This window comes from Chelonoidis abingdonii, chromosome 3 (genome assembly GCF_003597395.2).
Source record: "Chelonoidis abingdonii isolate Lonesome George chromosome 3, CheloAbing_2.0, whole genome shotgun sequence".
NCBI lineage: Eukaryota > Metazoa > Chordata > Testudines > Testudinidae > Chelonoidis > Chelonoidis abingdonii.
In genome coordinates this window covers 135,811,218-135,833,949 of record NC_133771.1, presented here as the reverse complement: position 1 = coordinate 135,833,949, position 22,732 = coordinate 135,811,218, and the positions used below count along the sequence as shown (strand labels likewise).

Below are 22,732 nucleotides of genomic sequence, written 5' to 3'. Positions count from 1 at the left end.
GCTGAGGAACAGCTACCCACAGTGCACCGCTCCTGAAATCGATGGTAGCCTTGGACCATGGACACAAGCAATCGATTTTGTGATCGCATTGTGGAGGCGCAAAACCGATTTTATAACATCGGTTTCGTAATATCGGTTTAAACTACTTCGAAATAATCGTGCAGTGTAGACGTACCCAGAGTCTTGATGGGTGGAACAATGTACACAATGATCCAGTAATATGTATTTGTGTGACAACAGAAGATGGTGTTGTCTAATTTACAGAAACAATTGACACATCAGGAAATGCCCATAGAGCAGAATATTAAGAGACGTAGCAGTAAATGCTATAACAAACTGATCAAAAATTCAAGTGTCAAGTGCATTGCTTTGTCACAAACAATTCTGCAAATGTAGCAAAGAGGAGACGAAATCTAGAAGAAGATAATGAAGGGAACCTGAAACTTATAGTGTGGGGATAGTGCTCATCTGATGCGTCTTGTATTTAATTTTTTTCCTACAACTGCAGGAATAAAAGAAATTGTTGAAACTGCAAAATAGTTATGTAACAACCCTTTGCTTCATCTTCACTGACAGCAGCATGATCCAAGGTAATTTTCCACCATGATGTACAGTGGAATTCAGTGGTTGACAGTTTTGAGCTATTTATTAAGAACTGACCTGTTCTGATGACAATTCATGAAGAAAATTGTGACAAAATAGATGGGATGATCACAACCAAAGTAGTCAACATTGGACTAAAGAGAAATATTGATGGTATGGTGAATATACTGAAATGTGTTTCTATAGCCTTGGACAAACTGTGGAAAGATTGCTAATGCTGTTGAAATTTGGAAAGAACTTTGAGATATTGAAGAAAGAAATACCCAACAACAAAGTTAAATTGTAGGCAGTAAGGAAGTGGATGGATCAAATGCTTACTTCACCTCATTTTCTTGCCAATATTCTTAACCCAAAGTACCAGGGTAGATGCCCAACTGCTGAAGATGATGCTGCAATGGCATGGGCATCTAATAATCACCCATCAATCATGCCAACCATAATAAATTTCAGGGCTGGTGAACCATTACAGCATGATGTTTAAAAGAAAGTCACTCCACTGTAATGGTGGAAATAGCTAGCTTGCACCTGGAACTAGTTTGTAGAAATGCTAAATCAGCTTTTGACAGCAAGTAGCCTCTTGTGCAGGCACAGAGAGGACTTTTCCCCCACCTCATTTGGACTAGTTCATTCAAAGTGGAGACACCTGGAGTTGAAAAGGCAGGAAAACTTATCTCTCTTCCGGTCTAGGAGTACAAACAAGGTGGGAGGGGACGAGATCTACTAGTTTTAAGTCTGAAGTACAGCCTAAGTAACTTAGACTGTTTCATTTTCAGTAGGTGCTTAATCTCTAGTCACTTTCTGTTAGGCATATTTGAAAATTTTCACTGGCTGACCTGAATTAATCAATTTAATTCACTGACCACAGTTAATACCTCTATTCCTGTAATAAATCATTTAGTTGTAAATGTGAAGCATATTTTGATAATTTTATATATTCAAAACACTTAAGGTTGTTTTGTTTAATAAAAAATAAACATTATATGCTATGTTGTTTAATTTAGTTCCAGTTACCATCCTAATTAGCTTGACACAAATTGTTAGCAAAATGTTAACTATCTAGTAAATAAGCAAAATCATTTACATTTTTCTAACATACTAAAATGTACCATGACTAAGAAAATATTAAGCTATGTAATTGCTTAAATAATGTATATAGTTATAGGGTACCCTCCTAGGCAGCAAAAAAAGCAAATCTAGTGTAAAGTCTCTAGTTGTAAATCAACATGTTTTAATGGTTATATCGACCAATCAGAATGTCCCTTTCTTTGGAAAATAACTGAAGTACAAATGAAAATTGTTGAAAATCGATTTAAGTCAAGGCTTTCCACTTGGCAATTTAAATCCTGATGTAAATTGCTGATTTTACCACAAAATGTGGTGGTCCACATGCTTGAGCCATTCTTCTTGTCTTTTCCTGCCCCAAAACTGAAGGGATCTCTAAGGAAATATACATTCATGTGAAAGGGGATCTTTCCTGCTCTGCTGTTTTTTATATATGCTCTTTTGGCATGACTTCTAACTGTAAATTTAAAAAGTTTGCTTTCCTTGTGAGGGACAGCAAAGAAGTCTCGAGAGAATTTGAAGCAATGGAGTATGCTGCTATAATATTGACTCTTGTAGACATGCTAAATAACTGGAGTTAACTTTCCATTGTCTTGCAGTCTTTTTACATGTTGTTCGTGACTTCAAAATCACCAGTTGGCTTCCATTTCCCAACAAGATTAGAGTTCATATTTAGTTTCCAGTGGGCTGCTGAATAGCTAAGTTTGGCATATGTTGGCAAAGGGATTTTTAGAAATGGATGGTAAATACTGCCTGACTGGTTTAAATTTAAATTTTTCATTGAGAAGCTTTCACTTCTAGTGATTTATGAACAACTTTCAGTTAGGCAACCTGGATGAAATCAAACTCTGAGTTGTTTCTCCTGCTGTAATTGTCCAAGTTAAGTTTCAAGACTTTCCCTTGTTTGTGGGTTTGATTGTAGTATAAAGGCTTTTTCTAAACTGTACCTAGTTTATCCGTCATGCTTGGGTCAGTCCTTTAATTTTTGTTTTTTCTCTTAGGTCTGTTTCTATTGTGTGCTTTCTGTGCAGAGTTTGTTTTAGAGTTCTCTGAACAGTTCACAGTTGGTGACCTTTCCTTTGTGAAGGGAATGCAGATGAATAAGCCACTGCTTGAGAAGACTTTGCTCTCATTCTCTTTTTGCCAGGCCTCGGCATTCATGGGAAAGGTTCCCCACCTCGTTTTAGAATGAGATTAAAGTTGTATCAAAGTTATAGTGTGGAACTAAAAGCTGAAACAGTAAGCTGGAACTGAAACTATTAGATCTATTATGGTATAGGGATGTCAGGTAGTTGGCTCAATCATTTGTAATCTTTTTTCCCTTTAGTTTTATTTAATGTTTGTCAGGAGCTACTTCTATGGACAGCTAGCTTCTTGCACTGTCAGAAAAATGAAATCCAATTAATGCTCTCCCAGGCCCTCCATGGGCAGCAAGCTATGATGCCTCCAAAATTTTCACCTTGCCCGCTTTCATAATCGGTTAGGGAATGTCTCTCCTCCAAAGGCGAATAACAAGAGCATTTATGCAGAATAGAGATATTTGCTTAATGTTACAAAATGACATTCAAAAAAAAATCAAAATGTTTAGAGCCCCTTTTTTAAAGCAATCTGGATAAACTTCAGCTATGCATGGCTAGTATACCATCACCTGTCTACGTGTTTATAATTGCTCAGCTATGTGGATGACCCAGTGGTATTCCAGGTATATATTATTTATTTGCACTTTTCTCAGAAGGGGAGGACCAGAAAACACCAAGCATGAATCACTGGTACCTCTGTGTGTAATCCTCAGTTGAAAACCATATTGCAATGAACAGAGTGCACAGCAATAAAGATGAGGCTGTGCATCTCATTTTAAGCTGTAGATTCATATACACTTTAGTTTGTACTGATAGAGAGCGGTACAATTTGGTGCTGTTCAGTGGCTACATGAAACAATTGGTGGCTTGGGTAGAAATCCTAGGAGAAATGGATAAGGGTTCACATTTGATGCTAACTGGTATCTTGGTGCAAAACAATCTTTTCAACAAGACCTATGTTTTAAAGAAGATGCAAGGACTTAAATTACCCACTTCTGGCACAGTTCTGAATACTGAAGATCGCATTCCTTCAGTAAACCTGTGTGTGCCTGTTAGCTCTTTATCATGGCTAGAATTTTTCTTCCTTTTGACAGGAGTTTGACTATCTTTCCCATTCTATGAAAACACATTTAACCATATACCAGCCATTACATCACAGAAGCAAATATTAGCTTAATGTTCTAGAGTGTTTCATATTGAATCTTGCCCCAGGCACAAATCTGAAATGTTTGGGCCATAAACTAAAGAAACTTTATCCTTTACAAACAAATCTAAATTGAAACTTGTACTGTAAAAATCAGTTGTCATATCCAAGTATGTCAGAATTTCTCTACCTTTTAAGGAATTTAACTTATTATCAAAGATTTAAAAACCAGGTCATACAGTGAAACAATAATTGTTTTCTATAGGGATTATTGGTAATAGATGAATTGATTGGCCAAACCTAAAAACAGATTGCTTGTCCACATCTGAATCCATCACCAACCTAGCTTCTTGAGTCAATGAAAATAAAATAACAAAAATGAGTTAAATACAAATTCAGCACACTTCTCTTTCTAGTCATCTAATGGGAAAACTGCATATGGAGTAGTGAGGAACTCCTTGTCCTCCTTATCTAATTAGTGACCTTGATGTAATAAGCATCTCTCTTCACCCAGACTGGTGGAGATCCTACCAATTTTGGTTTAGCCTCTTCAAGGTGAGGTTTTTATTTAAAGATTGCATTTTAAAATGCTCCATAAAAAGGATTCTATCACTAGTTCTTATTCAGAGAAATATGGGAATGATCACGTAACCAGGTCAAGGTAATCCCATTGTAATCTGGCAGTACATCTTTAGAAAAATTTGGGACAACATATTGCTGGCACTACTCCTTATCAAAAGGAATATTTGATTACTTAATTTATAACCTTTGGGGGCCATAATCAAAGGCTAATGAGAGAAAAGGGAGTGTCTAGAGAGTGGGATATGGGAGGGGAGGATTTTGAATGTTTGAAACTATTTATTTAATTTTGCTTTTGTTACTGGGTTTTGAAATGTGTAGAAATCTCGAAAGGCTAGTCTACACTAGAAGCACTATAGTGTGTCTAATGAAGACACACTTTCGGTCCTATCGACATAATAAAACCATTTCCCCTTCAGGCAGTAGCTGACATAGTGCTATACACACACTGATGCTTAGGTTAGTGTAACTGACGTCACTCGGAGGATGGCTTATTCCCACCCCTGAGTGACATAAATTATAGTGACATAATCTGTAGTGTAGACAAATCCTAAATCTTCAGGGGAGGCAAATTAATGCAGGTGATGATTATGCATTATTACCTTGTGCTTGGCAGAACACTGCATAGAGAGTTTGGTTCTTTTAGTGCTGAAAACCAGTTCATGTATTTGGCATTCAGACCTACATTTGACCACCCCCCTTGAAAAGTCTTGAAAGATCATCTTTAGCTTCAAGATAGGCTCACGAAACCTTAGATGGAAAAGTTTGCTTTCCCATAAGATTTTAAAGAGACTTCCTATAGAGATTAGATAGAGAAGTCTCCACTGGCATAGTACATTCATTCTGTTTGAGAGTGGGGGTGGTCTTTCTCTTTGGAACTCCTCGAACAATTAGGATCAGATATGGATATTTGGTGGGATTTGTCTATAAAAAGAAGTTGGAATGCAGAAGTATGGAGGAGAATACAAGGGCAGTAGTTGGAGGCAGAAACAGCCATTTAGATACAATACAAAGCAGATTTTTGTTATAGGGCTATCTATTGAAAGGTGTCATAAAATTTTATCAACGCAAGGACTTAATGTAGTCTGTTTTTGTTTAAAGCTTATCATTCATGAAGGAAAGGGAAGTGCCCTACCATTGTCCTTAAGTGGCTGGGATTCTTAAGGCTCTGAAACCAGAAGTTAACTCTGCTCATTTTAAATTATAGAGGCTCTCCCTAAATCAATCTCTCTTGTTTTTGTCTCCCAGTGTGAAAGATGGTAAATACCACATGCTCATTCCCTAGCTCTACAAAAGATCCAAGGCTCAGACTTTTCTTTTGTGCTGAAGCTTGATTTCTGTTCTTTGGTTTTCTAGGCAGTTCTTTCTCTCATTCTCTCATCTCTATTCTGTCTCCTGTCCAATTTCACTGTGTTGTGCGCTTCACTGGAAGGAAAGATGGTGAGTAGTGCCACTGTTTATATCCCTCTCCTGCAGACCACATCCAGTCAAAGAGGAAGCCTGTTAAAAGTACTTAGTTTTGCAGGGTAGCTCGTTAGGATCTTGTTTTAACTTCGCAACTGTTTTCTCTGGTCTCCCCTCATAGATGAAAGGGAAGCGGCACTGTTTCCTTCTCCAATGAGCTGCAAAAGTGACTGGACTGGGAAAGGAATCCTTTGCAATCTTCTCCCCATACCATCACATATGTTTTGATCTCTCGTCACATTCCACACACCTGGGAAAAGTTCCCCATATTCTATTTGATCATAAGTTATAAGTAGGGCTGTTAAGTGATTAAAAAAATTAATTGTGATTAATCGCACTGTTAATAGAATACCATTTATTTAAATATTTTTTAATGTTTTTCTACATTTCCAACTATATTGATTTCAGTTACAACACAATACAAATTCTACAGTGCTCACTTTATATTTTTTTATTACAAATATTTGCACTGTAAAAAAGTGTTTCAGTTCACCTAATAAGTACTGTAGTGCAGTCTCTTTATCATGAAAGTTGAATTTACAAACATCGAATTATGTACAAAAAAACTCTGAATGTAAAAACAAATGAATGTAAAACTTTAGAGCCTACAAGTCCACTGAGTCCTACTTCTTGTTCAGCCAGTTGTTCAGACAAAAAAGTTTGTTTACATTTGCAGGAGATAATGCTGCCCTCTTCTTGTTTACAGTGTCACCTGAAAGTGAGAACAGGCATTGGCGTGGCATTGTTGTAGCTGGCATTGCAAGATATATAGGGCCAGATTCGCTCAAGATTCATATGTACCTTCATGCATCTACTACCATTCCAGAGGACATGCGTCCATGCTGATGATGGGTTCTGCTTGATAACGATTCAAATCAGTGCAGACTGACATATGTTAATTTTCATCATCTCAGTCAGATGCCACCTACAGAAGGTTGATTTTCTTTTTTGGTGGTTCAAGTTCTGTAGTTTCTGCATCAGAGTGTTGGTCTTTTAAGACGTTTGGAAGCATGCTCCACACCTCATCCCTTTCAGATTTTGGAAGGCACTTGTGATTCTTAAACCTTGGTTTGAGTGCTGTAGCATCTTTAGAAATCTCACCTTGGTACTTTCTTTGCATTTTGTCAAATCTGCAGTGAAGGTGTTCTTAAAACGAGCAACATGTGCTTGGATCATCATCCGAGACTGCTATAACATGAAATGTATCTCAGAATGCAGGTAAAACAGAGCAGGAGACATACAATTCTCCCTCAAGGAATTCAGTCACTAATTTAATTAACACATTTTTTTAACGAGCATCATCAGCATAGAAGCATGTCCTCTGTAATGGTGGCCGGAACGTGAAGGGGCAAAGAAATGTTTAGCATATCTGGCATGTAAGTACCTTGCAATATCAGCTACAAAAGTGCACTGTGAATGCCTGTTCTCGCTTTCTGGTGACATTGTAAATAAGAAGTGGGCAGCATTATCTCCTGTAAATGTAAACAAACTTGTGTTTCTTCGTGTGGCTGAACAACAAGTAGGACTGAGTGCACTTGTAGGCTTTAAAGTTGTACATTTTGTTTTTTTGAGTGCAGTTATGTAACAAAAATATCTACATTTGTATGTTGCACTTTCACAATAAAGAGAATGCACTACAGTACTTGTATGAGGTGAATTGAAAAATACTGCTACTTTTGTTTATCATTTTACAGTGCAAATATTTGTAATAAAATAAGTGAGTACCCTCAACTTTGTATATTGTGTTGTAATTGAAATCAATATATTTAAAAATGTAGAAAAAACACATCCAAAATATTTAATACATTTCAACTGGTATTCTGTTTCAGTGCTACTAAACTGCGATTAATTGCAATAACTTTTTTAATCAAGATTAATTTTTTTTTAAGTTAACTGCGATTAATTGACAGCCCTAGTTATAAGAGATTTTTCTCTTAATATTGTGAAAGTAAGGCTGAGCTGCAGTGAATGTTCTTCCCATCTGTTTCCCTGTGTCATGAGATCTCCTTTATTGTAAGATGTATAAAAGTCAGAGGGGTTTTTGCAGCCCCCCCACCCCACCACACCTCTTCTTTTTTGCTCCTAGTTTTTTATATTGTAGTTCACCTATTGCCTGTTCTGTTTCCTTGTAACAGTTTATGGACAGTTGGAGAATTAGTTCGATAGTAATACTGCAAGTACCCAAGCTACTGAGGGGAAGGGGTTTCTAGTAATTTTTTTAAACCTCTACTTAAGTTTGAATAAGTGGGAAGAAGGATCTTTAATAAACATTCACTAACCATCTTCCTTTCAAATAAGGGCTGAAAGAACTCAGTCTCTGGTTTTCTGATCCTCCAGAAAATATAAGATTTGATATTTCTGAGGTACATAATAATAAAAAAAAACAAAAAAAACAACCTTTCAGCTTTCCCTGATCCCTATATATAAAAGGAGTTTTCTTTCGCAACTTCCTACTCCCATCTGCCTCTAGAAGCAAGTGCTGAGTTATTGCATTCAAAGGTGTTTAAAGGCCCATATATTCAATCTTCTAACTGATTTGTAGGAAGCCGTTTGATACTGCGGAATTACCAGTTGATAGAGAACCATACAATCCCAATATTTATAAAGATTTTGGAAGGGTTAGTGGATCTGCAACTCTTGACATCTTTATCCTGCATAAGGTAGATATTTATGGCTAGGTAAAGGATATTTGAAACTACTATGTGTAATAGACATTTACCTTTCACAAATCTATGCTGATTTGCTTGAAAAATTGGATTATTTAAATGAAATAACTGCTGGCTTGAGTTATTGAGAGAGGAGCCAATAAAAACTTTCAGCAAAGTTAACATTATTATATACGCTCTCTGGGGCAGGTAATAAATTAAAGAATCATTATATAATGAGCAGAGAGCATTAAAGTTATGGGTGTTCAGGGAAGCTGCACAGAGGTGTCTGTGTTGGGACTGTAATGGTCCTTCGCTTTCCCTCTTGGAGGGAGGCCACTCAATCTGGTCCTGTCTGGCCAGGACCAGAATCCGCAGGACAGCCAAGAGCCCACAATAGAGCTGGGCAATCAATAGTCAGGCTTTAGCCTGGGTTTGGGCAGCTCAAGCTGTCAGCCCTTAAACAGAGTCTATAACTGAACTGAGGGCCTGGGCTTGAGGAGGCTCAGGCAGCCAGCAAGCAAAAGAGTCTCAGGGCTGGCTTTAGCCTGGGCAGAGATCAGGCGGCCAGCAAAGCAAACAGTCTATAAGGGTACTGGCAAGGGAGGCTCCTTCTTGAGGGCTGGAGCTTCCCTGAACAGTGTAGGCAGTCAGCCACCCTGCGGTGCGGTGACAGAGGGACGTGGGCCCACCCTACTCCACTGCATCCCAGCCTAGGGTCCTGGCGGGCGCAGGATTGTCTATCCCTGTGTCGGCAGGGATCCAACTGCAACACGATGACTGAGCCACAGCTGGCTCTTCAGCCGCCTGCTCCGTGGCTGCCCCTGGGCCACTTCCTGCCTCTCTGGGGTTCGGTACCTGTAGCCTTCATGCCTCTTCTAGCTCCTCGGGGTACGCTGCAGCAGGTACTTTGGGCCAGTCCTTGTCGGCATCTGGGGATCAGGGACAGCCAGGCTTAGGTTCCCCTCTGGGATGTGGCAGAACAGGCGGAGTGTCGTCCTTCTCCACAGACTCTGCCCCAACTGTGCTGCAGGGTCTGCTTTTTATACTTCTGGCCAAGCCCTGGTACTTCCAGCTAGGGGAGTGGAGTGATCTAGGCTCCGCCCACCAAGGGGCATGTAATGGTCCCTTGCTGTCCTGCTCAGAGGGAGGCCACTCGGCCTCACTACAGGACCAATATTTAAAAAAAAATATTTATGTGATTATAAAGTATCATTAAGTTTGCAGATACTAACATTGGGGGAATGGGCCAGACTCAGACTCATGTAGCTGTTGTACAAGTTTAGTGGTATATAGAACGTTAAATGTAAATAAGTAAGTAGAATGTTGGTTAATATACTTGAAGTATAAGGTTAGAGTAACCAATAGGTAACAGATAGATAAGGCCCTCCCATTCTATTTATGAGAAATCTTCTTGAGAACTAGTAAGGTGATACAACTGAAATATTTAAATGAGCTGAACATTGTTATAAAATGAAGCATGATGAGCAATTTCACTTCTTCGCCAAGTGCTCTTATTCATGGTGTTCCACTGGGTTCAATCTTTTCAACTCCCTTCAATGTGTGAGTGAAGCCACAGGGAGAATGAGGTGCACTGAGCATCAGTGACATTGGTGTGTTTATAGTCAGATCCAGTTCACTACGGTCAGCCAGAACCATTTTCCTGCTTTGCCAGTGTCTGGTAGCGATGAGACTACACCACGCCTGAACTGCTACTAGGGGTTAATTCAGTTTTTAACTTTGTGCCTTGGAGTGGGGCAGTGAATTGATTGTCACAGAATCTGTCTGCCCTGCAATTGGACATGTGATTGCAGCTTGTGTAGGCACATCCATGCCAGCTTTAATCTGGCTAGTACAGCTAAAAATAGCAGCGAAGATGCAGCAGCGTGTACCCTGGTGAGGGCTAGGAACGTGACTATTATAACAGACTGCCATGTCTGCTGTAGTTTAGGTTAAAACCAACTTTCTGTTTAAACTTGATTTTTCTAAGTGCTCTAAAATCCACACAGTTACTTAGCTTGCCCTGAAATGTGGTGACCTGGCATAAGTGTCTCGCTTGAGCAGTATGCCCAGAGAAAACCAGGACACAGAGTTTAGGAACATGCCCGCACAGCCTTAACTCTTCCCTCTTTTTGAGCAATGCTCGTATAAGCCCATAACACATACTTTACCTTTTTGCCCTGCAAGGAATAAGAAATACCTACATCTGCCCTACACTCTGACACTTAACCACTCCACTGAAAGAACACCACATCCACTAAATTTTCCCACTCCTTCAATCCCTTTTACAACCCTTGTCTTTATGCACATGATGCCATCAAGCACTATGCTTTCATTTACCCTTTATTAAATGCATAGACCTCACTCCTCTCACACCTAGCTGCTGACAGTCCCCATGGCAGGGGGGGTGCCCTGGTAGTGACACAACCTGCACAGTACAGCACTGAAATGAGGCATATTGGCTTTCCCAAGATGCACATGCACTTCTTCCCTTTAATCACCCACAGAGGGGTCAGGGAAGAGGGGGCTCACATCTCCCCCAGAGGGCCACAACCACCCAGGTCATCTTGTATCACAATGACAGCTCTTCCAAGCAGCTCCAACTTATTCCTCCACCATTCAGTGCAGCTATGCTTAACACAGTGAATGGAGCTGGAGTGCATGCAGATAATTCCCAGTGGCTCTAGGCAGTTGAGGGGGAGGGGGGATTTGTAGGAGAGGGGGAAGGGGTAGAGTTAAGGTTTCATAGGTGTGTACCTTAACTCTGTATTTCTTAGTCTTCACAAGTTTGTTTTGCTCAACTCAATGTTCTGGAATAGCAGGGCACAAGATACCTCAGTGCCACCTTAACTCTCGATTAACAGAGCTTTTTGCCGTTTAATGTACTCAGGGTTCCAGGTAGGCACGTATTGCCTGTACTGAAGCCTGCACCGCCATGACTTCAGTGCTATTTTTAGTCACATTGGCTTTATTAAAGCTAGTGTGGGTGTGTCAACACAAGGAACGATCACACCTTTGAGTGCAGTATAGACATACCTTGAGTGTCTGAACAGCCATTGGAAATAGATTGCTGACCCCTTTAACTGAGATTGTATGGCACTTGCACAGTACGTAATTAGTAACTTGGCTTGTGCCCTTATCTTCTAAAATGTAGGAATGCCTGTAACAGGTCACTGCCTACACGAAGTCTGGAATACATGTAAATTAAAAAATGCGTATATGCAGACATTAAAATCCATATTATTTTGTCTGTTTAGGTAAGTCTTAAGTGACTTCCTGCTAAAACTTAAATTTTCATCAACTTTATTGTTTGTCACACAATAAAAATTGCTAGAACATGCATTTGTTTTGGATAATTTTAATGTTTTGTATTCAAAAAATGATGACTGTATATAGCAACTTGACTAAGTTTTTATAGTACCAATCACTCAGTGTCTATATTGCAATTAAAAACCTGCAGTTGGTCCGCTGACTCGGTCTCTCAGGGCTTGGGTAAGGAGCTAGTTTAATTGCAACATAGACATTCGAGCTCAGGCTGGAACCTGGGCTTTAAAATCCTGCAAAGTAAGAGGGTCTCAGATCTCAGGTTGCTGGCCATGCCCAAACGTCTGCACTGCAATTAAACAGCCCCATTCTCCAAGCCTGCTGGCATAGGCCAGCTGTGGGTGTCTCACTGCAGTGTAGACTTACCTGTGGTGTCAAAGTCAGTGGACTTTTTACATTTTATTTTTAACAGCTTGATACAAACGTGCATCCTGTTGTGGTTTGACAGAGTTATAATTCTGAAATATTAGTAAATGGAGGAGTTGTATGGTTGCTCTTGAAGGAGCTGTCCAATGCAAAGTATTTTATCCAGTCTTCTGATTTTGGATTGCTGTTTCTGAACTCCTATGGGTGTCTGATCACAAGCACTACTGTAATCATGTCTTCAGCTATCACGCTGAAAACTTTACTTTATAGAAAATCATATAGAAAGACTTTCTATATTCTAAGAACAGGGCTTTTGGCTAAACAGTCCTTGGGTTCTATTTCTGGGTATCTTTTGTCACCCGCTTTTTGTATGTGTTTGTTATTCCTCCTGCTAAGCAATTCTTTACATGGGAATTTAGAACATACAGCACATGCAGAATAAGAGCTATAGGTTTCCTATCAAGTACTTTATAAAAGAGCTATTCTGTTCAGTTACTAACGAATATAGGAACCACTCTAAAGTCTGAAAATTAGCTAGACAGACTTTTCTTTTGTTATATTGTTATCATGCTGCTAACAATTTGCAAGTATTAATGCTCAATGTCACTATTTCTGTGACCCTCCTTTTTTTTCCTGTGGAGATGTGTGGAATTTTATTTTTCCTACTGAAGCTGTCTTGCACACTCACAATAGCATCGAATAACTCAAGGTTCTTGTAAATGAAACAGATTTATGATTTGGCTTATTAGATTTTTCCAAGTCCAATGTATCTGATAGCTCAATATAAATAGCTTCTGTTGCTGAGCCTGCACTTGCCATAGAAATGTATGACTATACATATCTGTTTGTATAGAAATAGTAAAATAATTTGAGAATTAAATGACTGCTTTGACCATTGTTTGTAAAAGACACATGACATATTGCAGGAAATATGTCCTGGTTCGTCTCCAGTTTCTCTTTTCAGGGGTGGAGACGTAATAGAATCATGAATTTTCATTTGTGTGTAAACTGTGTTCCAGATGTTTTGGGAGGTAGCTTATTTCTGTAGCCTGCTAATAGTACAGACCAATAGGTGTTCCTTCTCCCCACCAATCAGCTGGGCAGGAAATGGCCATTGAAAATCGAGACTTTCTACCTCACTGAGACCAGGTCTCCCTACTTCTTTTATTATTGACATCCACTGAGCCAGTTGCTAACCTGCACTTAAAAATCCTGCATGCATTGACTGACCAGCATGTCTGATGTGAGCTTGTAAATAAGAACTGGCCTTTCACTTTAGTTTCCTTAAATGTCACCAAATGCCAGAAGGAAGGCATGAATGATTTGCACACCCAGCCTGCTATTTTCTGCACCATTAAATCAATACAACTCTCTTTACCTTAGCAATGAGTATGAATATGAATAGTAATCTGTTAAGATATTCTCCAATGGTAAGCATAGCTAACCTGCAGTATCTTGCGCTTACCACTGAATGCTATTCCACTGAAAGAGTCTGACATAAGTGTGTATGGGGAAGGGGAAGAATGGTTATTGCTTTGTTAGGCTTGTGCATTTTATTGTCCTTGTCAGTTAATCTAAATTGCTATAGCTCTCTTTAACATTTTGCTCTAGGCTTCAACATATGGGACTTGGTACCTACACTTATATTTTGTAAAAACATCTTCACCTTTGGAACTGGCTCTCCTAGTTGCTCTTGTGATAGTTTTACAAATTTTAGAGTTGTTGGCAACTGTAGTGATATTATGGTGCATTAGTAATCAAGTCCAGGTAATCTGGCTTTTCTTTTGGAGAGGGGCTTGATACCAAGGAGTTTCTTTTGCCAGGGAAAGCAAATTGATTGCCAATTTAACCTAAATCAGAATCACAAAAAAAGTGTTAATTTTAAAGCTGATTTATAGGTAAAAATTGGTAAAGTTATGTTTGCTAAGGAACACATTTAAAAAAGGGAAAAATTTATTTTTTCTTTTAAAGACATCAACAGTTCAAGGAAGGTGGATTCACTGTTAACTGAATGTGTGCACAATTCGAAATTATCAGATTACATACTTCACAAACAGAATTTAGCTCTGCCCATCTGTTAATTTCAGGACAGCTGAAAGAAGGAAGTTGATGGGGAAGGAGCTTCCAAACATGAGTGAGAAGCCAGGAGCAGAGGAAGCTAGCCTTTAAGGGGAACCTCCTGTGAGTGCAGAGGGAAGCCCAGGATAGTGACTCTGAGGCCAGGGTTTTCTGATGTTTTACTTACCAACAAAAACGAATCATTGTTTCAGAACTACATATCTGATTTCCGGGAATAAATATTCCTGAACTGCACAGACCAGTCATGTGTTTTGGATAACTAATATTCTACCCATCCATAATTCTCCTATAATTTAAGTTGGATTAAGTATTCGTTTCCTGTGCTTATCTCTCATGCACTGTTTTCACACCTGCCACTTTCTACCCGTGAAGTTAGGTGAAGTAATTCCTGTATATACTTTTATAAACCATTTTGAGATTCAAGGTGTCAGGGTAAATGTTCTCTGTTCAGGCTCACAGTGCCAGGTCTATATCTGAGATTGAGTCTTTGAGTGTCCCTTGTACAAGGCAGACTCATGGATTTTTCTGTTATAGCTAATTACCTCTTTAAGCTTTAAGAATTTGATATATAATAAAGCTTCTTATGTGAAAGTAGGGCCCCATGTCTTTTTTGATGCCATATGGAATGTTCTGCAGAGTTGTACTCTAGTTAAACAACTAACAAAATCATCCAAAGCCCAAGATTTGGTGGTGATAGGGGACTTCAACTATCCAGATATATGTGGGAAAATAACACCGCGGGGCACAGACTATCCTATAAGTTCCTGGACTGCATTGCAGACAACTTTTATTTCAGAAGGTTGAAAAAGCTACTAGGGGGGAAGCTGTTCTAGACTTGATTTTAACAAATAGGGAGGAATTGTTGAGAATTTGAAAGTAGAAGGAAGCTTGGGTGAAAGTGATCATGAAATCATAGCGTTTGCAATTCTAAGGAAGGGTAGAAGGGAGTACAGCAAAATAGAGACAATGGATTTCAGGAAGGCGGATTTTGGTAAGCTCAGAGAGCTGATAGGTAAGGTCCCATGGGAATCAAGACTGAGGGGAAAAACAACTGAGGAGAGTTGGCAGTTTTTCAAAGGGACACTATTAAGGGCCCAAAAGCAAGCTATTCCGATGGGTAGGAAAGATAGAAAATGTGGCAAAAGACCACCTTGGCTTAACCACGAGATCTTGCATGACCTACAAAATAAAAAGGAGTCATATAAAAAATGGAAACTAGGTCAGATTACAAAGGATGAATATAGGCAAATAACACAGGAATGCAGGGGCAAGATTAGAAAGGCAAAGGCACAAAATGATCTCAAACTAGCTATGGGAATAAAGGGAAACAAGAAGACTTTTTATCAATACATTAGAAGCAAGAGGAAGACCAAGGACAGGGTAGGCCCACTGCTCAGTGAGGAGGGAGAAACAGTAACAGGAAACTTGGAAATGGCAGAGATGCTTAATGACTTCTTTGTTTCGGTCTTCACTGAGAAGTCTGAAGGAATGTCTAACATAGTGAATGCTTATGGGAAGGGGGTAGGTTTAGAAGATAAAATAAAAAAAGAGCAAGTTAAAAATCACTTAGAAAAGTTAGATGCCTGCAAGTCACCAGGGCCTGATGAAATGCATCCTAGAATACTCAAGGAGTTAATAGAGGAGGTATCTGAGCCTCTAGCTATTATCTTTGGAAAGTCATGGGAGACGGGAGAGATTCCAGAAGACTGGAAAAGGGCAAATATAGTGCCCATCTATAAAAAGGGAAATAAAAACAACCCCTGAAACTACAGACCAGTTATTTTAACTTCTGTGCCAGGGAAGATAATGGAGCAAGTAATTAAAGAAATCATCTGCAAACACTTGGAAGGTGGTAAGGTGATAGGGAATAGCCAGCATGGATTTGTAAAGAACAAATCGTGTCAAACCAATCTGATAGCTTTCTTTGATAGGATAACGAGCCTTGTGGATAAGGGAGAAGCGGTGGATGTGGTATACCTAGACTTTAGTAAGGCATTTGATACGGTCTCGCATGATATTCTTATCGATAAACTAGGCAAATACAATTTAGATGGGGCTACTATAAGGTGGGTGCATAACTGGCTGGATAACCGTACTCAGAGAGTAGTTATTAATGGCTCCCAATCCTGCTGGAAAGGTATAACAAGTGGGGTTCCGCAGGGGTCTGTTTTGGGACCGGCTCTGTTCAATATCTTCATCAACGACTTAGATGTTGGCATAGAAAGTACGCTTATTAAGTTTGCGGACGATACCAAACTGGGAGGGATTGCAACTGCTTTGGAGGACAGGGTCAAAATTCAAAATGATCTGGACAAATTGGAGAAATGGTCTGAAGTAAACCTGATGAAGTTCAATAAAGACAAATGCAAAGTGCTCCACTTAGGAAGGAACAATCAGTTTCACACATACAGAATGGGAAGAGACTGTCTAGGAAGGAGTATGGCAGAAAGAGATCTAGGGGTCATAGTGGACCACAAGCTAAATATGAGTCAACAGTGTGATACTGTTGCAAAAAAAGCAAACGTGATTCTGGGATGCATTAACAGGTGTGTTGTAAACAAGACACGAGAAGTCATTCTTCCGCTCTACTCTGCGCTGGTTAGGCCTCAACTGGAGTATTGTGTCCAGTTCTGGGCACCGCATTTCAAGAAAGATGTGGAGAAATTGGAGAGGGTCCAGAGAAGAGCAACAAGAATGATTAAAGGTCTTGAGAACATGACCTATGAAGGAAGGCTGAAAGAATTGGGTTTATTTAGTTTGGAAAAGAGAAGACTGAGAGGGGACATGATAGCAGTTTTCAGGTATCTAAAAGGGTGTCATCAGGAGGAGGGAGAAAACTTGTTCACCTTAGCCTCTAATGATAGAACAAGAAGCAATGGGCTTAAACTGCAGCAAGGGAGATTTAGGTTGGACATTAGGAAAAAGTTCCTAACTGTCAGGGTAGTTAAACACTGGAATAAATTGCCTAGGGAGGTTGTGGAATCTCCATCTCTGGAGATATTTAAAAGTAGGTTAGATAAATGTCTATGCGGCATGGTCTAGACAGTATTTGGTCCTGCCATGTGGGCAGGGGACTGGACTCGATGACCTCTCGAGGTCCCTTTCAGTCCTAGAGTCTGAGTCTATGAATCTAAAACTTCCTAGCTCTCGTAGCTGTGAAGAAAACCTACCCAATCTGAACAAAGGTGTGAGGTTTGCCTGAGCCAGCAAGCAAGTTGAAAAGTGTGTAACTGTAAAATCATCTGAGATTTAAATTCTAAAACCTAAAGATGACCATTTAAATATCAACTTCATTATGTCACTGCTCATCTTTATCAGATATAGGAGCTAATGCGTTTATCTCACAGTCTCCAACTGTCTGCCATGCCTTTTTGTATGCTGAAACCTACAAACATCTCCTATCCAGCTTTTTCATTACAGCTTCTTTGATGCAATTGTACGTTGTCAGTACAAATTTTTGTGGCACACTGAACCTGAATGACACTGGGCCAAATTTTCCAGTCTGCTGCACCATAGTGCTGTAAAAACAAGCCTCTTGCTGCAGAATACAGCTGACCACAAAGTATGTGAATCTTGGAAATAGCCACGGAATTCTGAAGAAACAAATTTCTGATGAGCATTGTTTACTCCAATCTATAAAATCTCAGTTCGGACTTCAGCTTGTTTCAGTATTTGCATGGGTAGTGGCTGTTTAAAAAACAACAAAAAGCCCTCTAAAAATACACTTATGCTTAAGCAGCAATGCATGTAAACTTTGCACATAAAGTACTTAATTTTGAATTTGGCATTGGTAATCTACAGTGGATGGGAGCTTTAGAAATGCTTTGACAGATGTGTACTCTGAATTTTCATGAAAGGACAGGCTATTTCTCCTTTATAGGGACTCACAATTGAAATCTAGATATTGAGTGAAAAGTAGTTTCACCAACTACACCTGCCCTTGAGTTCCGTTACAAATTTTTACTGTTTTATAGCTAATGTCAATGTTTGCCTTCCAACATCGTTCAGATCAAATATACTCTGTTAACAACTGCCCTTACTTGCTTAGCTTTGACTCTGAGTGTCAAGCTTGGTTCATTCCTTCTCACATGCCTCCATCAATATTAAAGATTCTGTAGGGAAATCCTGCCGTTAGTGGGCTTTCACAAGGGAAACTGACTCTGTAATTGAAACTTAGCAAATAACTGTAATGCAGGAGAAGGAATAGAATCATCCTTAATTGTGTTGACTCTGCAGGGCTAATAGGAGCAGCTGACTGAATAAATAGAGTGCAGATGTGTAGAATAAAGGCTTTTCTAGATACAGGTCATAATAAAATCTCACTGTAGTTATACACCTAACTACCAAATATAGTCTATAAAATAAATGCTTCCTGTTATCCCACTTTCTCTTCCAACCTGATTCTGCGATATATCCTAATGCTGAATTGACGCCAGTTGTTTTTATGGTACCATGAACACATGATTATGACTTCTCTGTGGGATTAAGCAGGAAGAAAAATGGGGCTGTTAGTGAACTTTTATCCTGTATTTATCAATACCTTTACTGGAATTCAAAAAGACTGATAGTTAGTTTTTCATTAAATGTTACTATTTTTAGCGTAGTCAGAAATCTAGTGGAAATTTTATTTGAAAATCTAGTATTAACGTGGATTCTGCCAAAATGGGGGCCCGTAAATGGCAACTTGCTGTGGCCTTTCGAAAGTTTTTTTATCAGAAAGCCACTTCCCAGAATATGATGGAAAATTATTAATAACTTGGCTATGTAGTATTTAGCTTTTATTATAAATATTCATTAGAAGTGCTCTGAATGTGCAAACTGCTGGACATACACTATTTAGCTGTTGTTTTCGTCACACTTTGCCATCACGATTCTTTGTAGAAACAAACTTCAGTATCACGAATTACATTAAGGTTCACATTTCCTAATAAATTTTCTATTTGAGAGAAAGACGTTTCTTCGAGTAAGTAGTTGCCACATATGTTACATGTTTGATCCGGTGTCTAGAATGCTGTTTTGTTTTCCTGTTTTTGGAAAAATTGGGGAACTTGCCATTCTTTCCCTTGGTGCCTAAAACAGAGCTCTTGAGGTTTTTTGCCTTTAAAAGGGTCTAAAGGCCATGTTAGGGCCAAAGAGTAAAAGTGACTAGTCATCCCTTTTGAAAATACAGAAAATTAATATCAATTAGTCATATCAATTTAAGAAATGGTTTTAATTTTTTTTTGGTTTTTTTTTTTTAGGAGGACCCAAATGACATTGATGCACTAAAAAAGAAAGACCCTCGCAGTAACAATGGGGAAGACAAAGTACAAAGCGTGGAGACCCTACCTCCAGGTATTGCAATGGCTGTTGCCAAAGTAAAAAGTCCAAAACTATGAAAAGTTGGGACTGTGAATTTTTCTGATGGAGGCTTTTACCCAGGAAGGGAGAGAATTATTATGCAAAATGTGGTTTTGCTTTAATTCTGAAAACTTCAACTTTCAGAAATCTAGCCCATCTTGTGAGTAAAAATACTTGTTTTGCTGAGACTTGGTCCTAAAACATTCTACCTACATTTGATCTGTGCCTGCTCATGCTATAAGCCAGGGGTCTCAAACACATGAGCTGCATGTGGCCTGTGGAGTTATTTGCTGCAGCCCGCCAAGCTTCCTGCACCCTCTCGGAGTTATTTCCGGTGGCCACCATGCTCCTGTCACCACCCCCCACCCCAGTGCACCATGTCCCCACTCCTCTGCCTACCTCCAGGCACTTCCCACTGCCAAACAGCTGTTTGGCATCGCTTAATGTTTTCGAGTGTGTGTGTGAAAGGCATGGGGAGCCGTGTGCTCGGGGGAGGAGGTGGAGAAGAGATAGGGCCCGGGTGGGGATTTGGGGGTGAAAGGGGGGGAAGAGGCGAGGCAGGGTGGGGCCTCATAGAAGGGGTGGAGTGGATGAGGGGGAAGAAGGGCGGGCTTTTGTACCTTTATATGAAAAGGTGTCAGTGACATGGCCCTCGGGCCAATGTACTAGTCCTCATGTGGCTCTCATGGTGATTTGAGTTTGAGATCCCTGCTGTAAGCTATTCCCTGGGTACAGATTCAGTTGTTGGAAGAAGGCTCTTCTGCAAGAGGCGCTCCTAGGCGAAACTTCCACCTTGCGCCCTCCCCCATCCCCGAGCCCCTGCCCTGAGGCATCCTCCACGGCAGCTCCCTACCCTGCACCCTGAGGCGCCCCCCCGCCCCAGCTCATCCCTGCTCCACCTCCACCCCGAGCATGCCGTCACTGCTTCACTTTTCCCGCCTCCCAGGCTTGCAGTGCCAATCAGCTTAGGCTCCGCAAGCCTGGGAGGCGGGAAAAGTGAAGCAGTGACGGCATGCTCGGGGTGGAGGTGGAGCAGGGGTGAGCTGGGGCGGGGGCGAAGTGAAGCAGCTCACCCCTGCCTCGCCTCCTCCCTGAGCACACTGTTGCTGCTTCTCTTCTCCTGCCTCTCAAGCTTGTGGCACCAATCAGCTTAGGTGCCGCAAGCCTGGGAGACAGGAAAAGTGAAGCAGCCATGGTGTGCTCAGGAAGGAGGCGGGGCAGGGGTGAGCTGGGGCAGAGTTTTCCCCTGCATGCCACCTCCCCTTCTCCTTACTTGCTGCAGGTGGCCCTTCCCACGCTCCCCTGCCCCAGCTCCCTCCGCCTAAATGCCGGTGGTGGCCGAAGATCCAGTCGCCGCAGTCGCTGCCGAAGAAAATGCCTCCCCCGAAATCCTAGCAGTCGCCTAAATGGTTGCACTGGCCCTGAGTGCTCCAATTCTCCACTGGTGGGACTAGCAGGTGGTATGCACTTCCCATTGGAATGTGATACTTAACACATGAGCCCAGCTTCAATCAGGAGCAGGTCATTTTAGCTTCAAATTGGGGAAAAAACCACAGACTTTTGTGATAGATATTGTTTCTCTTGTGTAACAGTCTGTCTAGGCTAATGTGTTGGCTATGAGTTTTATGTGCTCCAAAGCAAAGTGACATCTCTTCCCACTCATATCTGACATTCTCTAACATAGAACATATGAATGGAGCAAGGAGTCCAGTGTCTTTGTTTAAGAAAAACAGGGATGTTTCCTGAGGGGTGAGCTAGAAAAGCCCCAAGTGACCGTGTGATGTGCCCATTTATGTATTTCTTGGTATAGGTTTGTTCCTCTTCCTAGTACTCCTCTTGCTATAAAACCGCTGTTTTGCAGCAGTGATAAATATGCATAGCTAGAATTAAAGCACAAAGGAGTGTAAAAAAGCTAATAACTTATTAGAATTGTTTCTGATGCCTAGCACTCTGCTTGAAGGACAAGTGTGTCTTGCAAAGGAAATTACTTTCTACCAGATGGTTCCACGGTGTGTGTTCTCTCATTGATCTTCTATACAAATCCAGATGCTTGGTCGGGAGAAATTATAACCCGAGCATCTGGACTAGTATAGATGATCTTGAAGAAAATTAACAACCTAGGCGAATTTTCCTCTGTACTTTGTTAAGCAGGATTTACTATAATTTAAGCGTGTTTTTGTTTTGTAATTTTTAATATCTGGTGCAGCATAAACTATTTTTAAATTAATGGTTTTCCACCCTGCGATCTTTGACCCAGCTTGTTTTAGTAACTTAAGGAAATATAATTATGAACATTTTGCTTTCTAGCAAAAAAAAAATTATATGAGTATTACACACCATATATTAGAATTTTAACTATTTTCCAGTTTATTCATGTGCATAAAGACTTGGTGGTAATTCAGCTAGTTTGGTTTCTAGCAGTCCTTTTTCTGTACAGTTTTCTCCTTAACAGGGCCTCTTTGCAAATATGTTTAATACCTCTCACTTTTACTATAATTTAGCTTTTCTTGTGACTTTTAGCTGCAGCTCTTCATTTATAGGGATTGGGCTCCTTAGCCATGGTTTAGGGCAACGGTCTCCAAAGTATGAGGCGTACCCCCAGGATGTGTGGCAGGGAGGGAGTGCCACCCAGCCCTGCCCTGTCCCACCCCCAGGTTTGCTCCGGCCCCAGCCCTTGGCCCCCACTCTTGGCCCCTGGGAAAAGTTATAGCACCACTGGTTTTGGGGTTCCAGACATATATCAAATGCTTTTGGCTTTCCTCCTGAGAAGGGGAGACCTTCCCACTGGTCATAGGGAGCAGACACAGGTGTTAGGATGGGTATGGGGAAAACATGGAAAGGGAGGATTTAGAGATTTGTCCTAAATGTAGTAAGGGAGAGGTCAGGAGCTGGAGGATATGAAGCCAGGAATGAGACCAGATGCCAGAACGTTCAGAATGGAGGTCTGTTGACCAGTCTCTCCACATACTCTTGCAGAATACACAGGGCTCTAATTACAACGCTTAACGAATATATTGTCACAGGATTATACTCTTAAAGTGCTGTGC

General features: G+C 40.4%; 1 protein-coding gene and 1 long non-coding RNA gene across 3 annotated transcripts in view; one reads left to right on the top strand and one right to left on the bottom strand.

Annotated features, from left to right (window-relative positions):
- Positions 1-22,732, bottom strand: part of LOC142046593 (uncharacterized) — a 782,351-nt gene that overhangs the window by 329,584 nt on the left and 430,035 nt on the right. The window lies entirely within an intron of this gene.
- Positions 1-22,732, top strand: part of GALNT2 (polypeptide N-acetylgalactosaminyltransferase 2) — a 166,117-nt gene that overhangs the window by 60,930 nt on the left and 82,455 nt on the right. The window contains exons 1-2 of one of the 2 annotated variants that reach the window (XM_032806386.2): positions 576-590; positions 19,586-19,679. Coding sequence is in view for 1 of the 2 variants with exons in the window: in XM_075064141.1 (XP_074920242.1) it covers positions 19,586-19,679 (94 nt within the window). In the remaining variant the exon portion in view is untranslated. Of the gene's footprint in view, positions 1-575; positions 591-19,585; positions 19,680-22,732 lie in introns of those variants that run through there. The other variant, XM_075064141.1, reaches the window with a different exon arrangement.